General features: G+C 42.2%; 1 protein-coding gene across 1 annotated transcript in view; it reads right to left on the minus strand.

Moving 5' to 3' along the window:
* The window catches only part of RNF213 (ring finger protein 213), a gene marked incomplete in the record, with an annotated part of 2,890,576 nt that overhangs the window by 2,705,755 nt on the left and 178,032 nt on the right, over positions 1-6,789 (minus strand). Inside the window, 1 exon segment of the mRNA XM_044069632.1 lies at positions 3,293-3,492. Within this exon segment, the coding sequence (XP_043925567.1) occupies positions 3,293-3,492 (200 nt within the window).

Raw genomic sequence — 6,789 nt, forward strand, 5'->3', positions numbered from 1 at the left:
CTCTTTATTCCCCCTAAACCTCAGGCCATGGTGACCACGGACAATTCCCAGATAGTGTGGGGGAAGCATTATCAGGGGAAGACCGTCCAAGGCACCTGGCAGAAACAAACGGCTCACCTGCACATAAACATCCTAGAGATGAGAGCAGTGCTTTTGGTGTTGCAAGCATTTCAAAACACTCTTCCTCTAGGAACAATAGTGATTCAGAAAAGACAATATGCTGGTAGTCTGGTACATAAACAAGGAAGAACCAGATTTTTACCCCTTTTGTCGAGAAGCACTAAGGGTTTGACAATGGGCAACATCTTCCAACCACTTTCTGGTTGCAATGCACATCCTGGGGAAATCCAATGTGATTGTAAAGAACTTGAGCAGGGCCATATTATGGCCACGAGTGGTCCCTCAATCGGAAAGTAGAAGAGATTTTCCGAAAATGGGGCCAGCCTTGCTGCGACCTTTTTGCTTCTCTCACCAATACCAAATGCAGCAAACTACATTGCCCTGATCCCTGCTAAGGTGAAGTCGCCAAGGGATGCACTTGTTCACGATTGGCCTCCAGAATGCCTATATGCTTTTCCTCCAAATTCCTCTGATTCCAAAGTTATTGCAGAAAGCAAGCTTGTTGGAAACCACAATAATCCTGATTGCCCCATACTGGCCTTGTCAGATCTGGTTTCCTTTCCTTCAGCCTCATCTTTTGGAAGAACCATGGATTCTTGACCCGGCTCCAGATCTACTGACAAATCCGTCTGGAATGAGCATCCCAGCCTCCAAAACCTCAAACTGACAGCTTGACTGCTCCAGTTCCCTTGATTGCTAGGTTTCCTCTTCTTTCCTCCCCAGTAAAACATATTTAGTTGTCCTCCCATAAAACCTCTACAAGAAAACTATACAAGAGTAAATGGAATAAGTTTGGAATATGGGCAAGTGATAACCAGATCGATCCTTTTTCAGCACCCATACATTCCATCCTAGAATTTCTCTCAAAAGGTTTTTCATGAAGGTGCAGCAGCTTCCACTATGAGTCCAGCTGGCAGCATTTTCAGATTTCCATGTAGGAAAAAATGGTGTTGTGAATTTGTCTCACAGGCTTTGTAAGGCCTTTTTGAAGGGCACTACAATGATAAGACCTCCAAATAAACACCCAACTCCTCCTTGGGTTCTGAACTTCATCTTGTCAGATATTGTCTGTCCCCCATTTGAACCTTCGGCCACATGCGACTTGAAATTCCCATCTTGGACAATATTCATTTTAGTGGCTATTACGTCAGCTAGAAGAGTTTCGGAACTACAAACTTTGTCAAGCCCCCATACCTAGTTTTTCGTAAAGACAGAGTCTCTAAGTACTAATTACTCTTTTCTTCTAAAGGTTGCATCAGAAAGTAACCTCAGTATATTGCACTGGCGGTTTTCTTCCCAAATTTCCAAAACAAGGGAGAATATATTCACTACATCTTCTAGAGATTCAAAGGCAGTTACATTTTTACTTACACAGAACTTACAAATTTAAGAATCGGACCAGCTCTTTATGTCTTACTAAGACATTAGGAAAGGTCAAATCAGTATCAAAAGTTACTTTATCTAGATCGCTCACCTTTTGTATTTCCTATATCTACAACTCTAAAATTACAGCCTTTCCATTCCCTGTTAAAGCTCATTCCACCAGGTTGAGAACTACTTCTATGGCTTTTCAAGCAAGGGTACCTTTGGATAACATCTGTGCTGCAGTGCAGCCACATGAGCGAAACCCCATACCTTTATTGCTCATTATAAAGTGGATCTGGCCTCTAGGAGTACAGCCTCCTTTGGTTCTATGGTTCTGAGGAATAAACTCCCATGAGTCACCCAAGCATCAGGTTGCTTGGGATGCAGTCTCATCAGTGAGAATAAAGAAGAGATTGACAGAAACACAAAGTAATGTACTTACCATAACTTTCCATGTGCGTTGTCCATCTCGGCCTTTATTGTCACAACCCACTCTCCATGCCCGCTTCCAGATCTCCTGGGAGACCAAGCAGATATTGGATTTAAGGACCTGCATAGTCTCAGAAAGACTAACCTTCTCCCCTAATATCCATAATTATTATATACGACACCTTCATATATTAAATATTTCATGCTTTCCTTATAATTTCTAGTAGGACAAAAACTCTGAGGAAGTTGGGGAAATGCATTATGGGTAGGGAAGGGTGCCCACAAGCTTTCCTGAAGTCATCGAGCTTTTGTAAAGGCTGGCATGGATCAGATGCATCAGATCCGACCCATCAGTGAGAATAAAGGCCAAGATGGACAACACACATGGAACGTTATAGTAAGTACATAACTTGTTTTTTTTTTTTTTTATCTTCTGTTGCTTACTGTTGTCTTGATATTGTATTACTTTTACTGTGGAGCTTTTAACCCTAGGATTCCGTCAAAAAGGGGATATTATTTTACAGATTAAAACACCCAAGTTCCTACTAACCACAACCATTTAACACACAATTACAAAACTTTTGAGGCAAGCTCCCCACCTAAAATCTGTACTGAATGTAAAAAGCATGTTAACTCATTCAACAAATGGTACAATAAAAGTCAAGTACTAGATCCAAAAGTATCAGAGGAATGGTTGCTGCACTAGTTTTAAAATGAAATGTTTGGCAGAAACAGCAGGAGTCAGACTTTGAAAATGGCACTATAGCACCATTCAGACTAGGCCCTCTACCACACAATTTGGGGGGAAAAGTTGAATGGTATGGCTTTGGTGGTTGAATTGTAATGCAGGCAGACAAAAGGCAGGTTATTATATCTAAGACAGCACTGTGAAATACCAGTTGGAGTGATATTACCCAAAGGTGAAGAATGTAGCCAGAAAATGGACAAATGCAGTATTTCTAAGCCCCCAATCTATTATTGCTATTACTGCCCTCAAATTAAGGGTTTTAAATTCATCCACAACCAACAAATCTACATAGTGATCACCAACTCTATGTCCACAAGGACAATAAGCAATCAGAAACCATTGTTTAACTGTGGGGTCAGCAGAAAATGTAAATACAGTACGTCTGCAATTTGAATTCCCTCTTTTGAGAGCAGAGTTGCAAAAGACAGAAGATGTCAGACAGACCACATGAATCTCAACTGAGTGCATACCAGTGCTAGATATATGGAAGGGGTGGAATGTGGTACTAGAAAAACATAAAAAAAGGTCTAAACTTGTCTTGGGTGGGGCAAATGTAAATGAACCAACACCATGTTCTTAGAAAGTCTAATAAAAACACCAGTGGAGAGCATTCATAACAGCTGTACTTACTTTCTTATTTTGCCTATTTTCATGTTGATTTTCACTGACTACTCCCAGGCTAACTGATTGGTTAGAAAGTTCTGGAGATTGTACTTCAGGCGCAAGATCTGGAGGCAAGCTGTTTGTCTCAGACATGGATGAAAGGCTGCTGTTCTCAGTCTGGTATATTCCCCGTGCATCTTCAGAATGACCACTGACCACAAGTGCTTCTGTAATGGATAAAAGTGACGATCAACATAACCTCAAATTATGGATGACATTTTTTTTTGTTCCTATAACATATACATACTGAAAAGTACAGTTGTGTAAAATCTGACCATAATGGTAGATGTCCTTTTATTCACTGTTGCAGTATTCAAAACCATAGGGATCCCCTGCCAAGGGCGGCCTGATGTCTGGCCACTATACCAAAGCCTTAGGTTGCTCTAAGGTACACCATGCATCATGCGTTATGTTCCTTGCATATCTTAAGGCATAAAGGTGACATCCAGACATACCATCCTCAAAAATGAGACCCCCAGTAGGAATGCCAGTCCAAGGAGAAGAGAAGTAATCAGTACATCCAGGAAGGGAATGAATACTGCAACAGTGAAGAGAAGGACATCTACCACTATGGTAAGATTTTACACAACTGTACTATGTGCCTCCATTCACTGTTTCAGTATTCATAACCATAGGGAGTGTGCCAAAGCTCAGGAAGAAAGGGAGGAGGAAGGACCAGCAAAGCTCTCTAGGAACCAATAAAGGATGGCCTTAAAATCAGCTCTGGAAATTCCATCCAACTTGTGCTTGGTAAATGTATGCCCAGAAGGTAGCTGCCTCAAGAATAGAGTTAGTAACCAAACCCTCGAAAAAAGCACCAGAAGAAGCCACAGCTCTGGTAGAGTCAGAGTCAGTCTTAATAGAAGAGAGAAGGCTCTTAAATGAAAATAACAACAAAAATTAATGGATTTAGACATCCAAGAATACATAAATAATTTGCTTAGACACAGCAAAGCCCAAGGACCAAGGGTGAAAAAAATATCATCAGCACTGTTTAACAATCTCTTATCCAAATAAAATCTGAGTTGTCTATGCTCACCCAACATGAAGCACCTTCTCACTGGCAGACTGCGAAAAAGGGAAAAAAAGTGTGCAAATGAATAGACTGATTAAGGGACAACTCATTCACCACCTTGGGCATTAAAGGAGGTTTAGTATGAAGGGACACCCTGTCTTTATGAAACACCAAAAAAATGAGGAAAAGCATAAGGGCTTGAAGCTCAGACACCCATTTGGCAGAAGTAAGAGCCAACAAAAGCACAGTCTCCGATGAGCAATGTTGCAAGGAAGCTGAGGCTACATGCTGAAAAGAAGCCTGAGTCAACAAAACTAAGACCCCAGGGAGGAGGAGCAGGCTTTCTGGGACAGCTAAGGATGCCTTTAGCTTCTAGATTTAAAACTAAACAATTTGTTAAAGGTGGTGAAAGAGGCAGACAAGAAGAGATAGCTGTTAAGTGGGCCTTGACAGAAGAGTAAGCCAACCCAGCATTGAGCAATTCACACAGATAAGCGAGAACCAAATGAACATCCACAGAAAGTGGATCCAGGTTACGAGAAAAACACCAAATAGAAATCCTCTTCCATTTGGATAAGTAGGAATTCCTAGTAGTTGGTTTCCTGGCCTCCTGCAGGACCTCAAGCACATCCTCAGAAAAAAAAAGTGTCTATGTGGGATCAGAATACAGTCACCCACAGTGTCAGTTGAAAAGTGGATAGTTGAGGATGGACGAGAGATCCCTTGTCTTGTGTAAGTAGGTCCAGCCTGTGAGGTAACTTGTGATGACTGCCCCCCCTGCCCAAATGCAGAAGAGGGAACCAATGCTGTCTTGGCCAAAAAGGAATCATCCACAAGATTTTGTGAGCATCCTGTTGAATTCTGAACTAATCTTTGGAATGGGGGTAAGGGGAGGAAATTCATAGAGAAACATCCCCTACCAAGAAAAGGAGAGGGCGTCTACCTCCCAAACCAGAAGAGCTGAAACTCCAGGACAAAATACAGGAAGTTGTCTGTTCAGAGGGGAGGCAAATAGATCCACTTGAGTAATACCTCACTGGTGGATAATGTCCAGAAACACATCTCTGTGAAGCATCCACTCATTTGATTGAGTTATAGACCTGCTCAGATAGTCTATGTTCTGACCTGAGGGAATGTAAACTGACTGCAATGTCACCTGATATTGGATAGTTAGTTCCCATACTAGGAGAACTAACTGGCAGAGAAGATAAGACCTTGTACCCCCCCCCCCATTTGTTGACATACCACATCATTGTGGCATTGTCTGTAAACACCTTGAGAGGACCTGGAGAGGAAAAGAGATGAAATACCTGAAGAGTCAGCAGAAGAGCTCTCATCTCTGACACTTATATGGCCTTTCTGTTGATGATGCAACCAAACTCCCTGCCATTCCTGAGAGGGAAGAAATGAATGAAAAGGGACCCTTGGATTGAGAGTCAACTGCTGAACCCACCAGTGGAGTTCTGCTTGAGACATGGGAGAAGAGCAACTAAGAATTCGAGGGGATGAGAATGCTGAAGCCAAACTGACCTAAGAACCACTAAAATTTCCTCAAGTGGAGTTTGGCAAAATACAGCATAGGAGTAGTAGAAGCCATGAATCCCACAGCTATCAGAAATTCCTAAGCTGTTACTGAAACCAGAGGAAGCAGTGAGTGAAAGAAGGAAAGGGGAATTAGGGCCTTGGGAGTAGGCACAAAGCCAACACAGGAATAATCTGGATACTGTACCCTAGAAAAACATGATCCTGAGGAATCGGAAAGGACTTTTTGAAATTTATAGTGAACCCCAGGGCTCTGCAGAAGAGAAATGACAAAATGAAGACTTTGCAACAAACTCAATGGAGATGATGCCTGAAACAGAAGGCTGTCCAAGAAAAAACTTGGATCCCCTTAGCTTGCAAAGCCTGCAAAAAGCAATCACAGGAGCAAGGTATTTGGTGAATAGCCCTGGAGCAGTAGAAAGGGCAAAGCAAAGAAGTGAAAATCCAAGAAAGCAGAGAAACACAAAAACTTCTTGAAAAGGGGGATGAATAGGGAAATAGAGATGGGCATCCTTGAGATCCAGAGACAACAGTTAAGCCTCAGGAAGCAGAGGGGGGAACAAAATCTGAACATCAAACAAAAGGAAGGGACCTTCAGAAAGGTATTCAAATGAGAGAGGTCTAGAATAAGTCTCCAAGTGCCCTCTTTTCTGGGCATCAAAACATTCTTGAGTAAAATCACTTTCTCCTTTGGGAAACTGGAACTTCCTGAATACTTCCCCAAGTCAGGAGATCCTGAAGCACCCCTGGAAAGAAAGGAAACTGCTCCTGAGGAATGCCCATAAAGGGAGAAGATGCATCCAGAACATGAAATGTCCTTGCCGATAATGGACCCAGGTGTCCTCCATAATCTTTAACGAGAAAGAGAGAGAGAGAGAGAGAGAGAGAGAGAGAGAGAGAGAGAGAG

This window comes from Protopterus annectens, chromosome 4.part0 (assembly GCF_019279795.1).
Source record: "Protopterus annectens isolate FY-2018-M chromosome 4.part0, PAN1.0, whole genome shotgun sequence".
Classification (NCBI taxonomy): Eukaryota; Metazoa; Chordata; order Ceratodontiformes; family Protopteridae; genus Protopterus; species Protopterus annectens.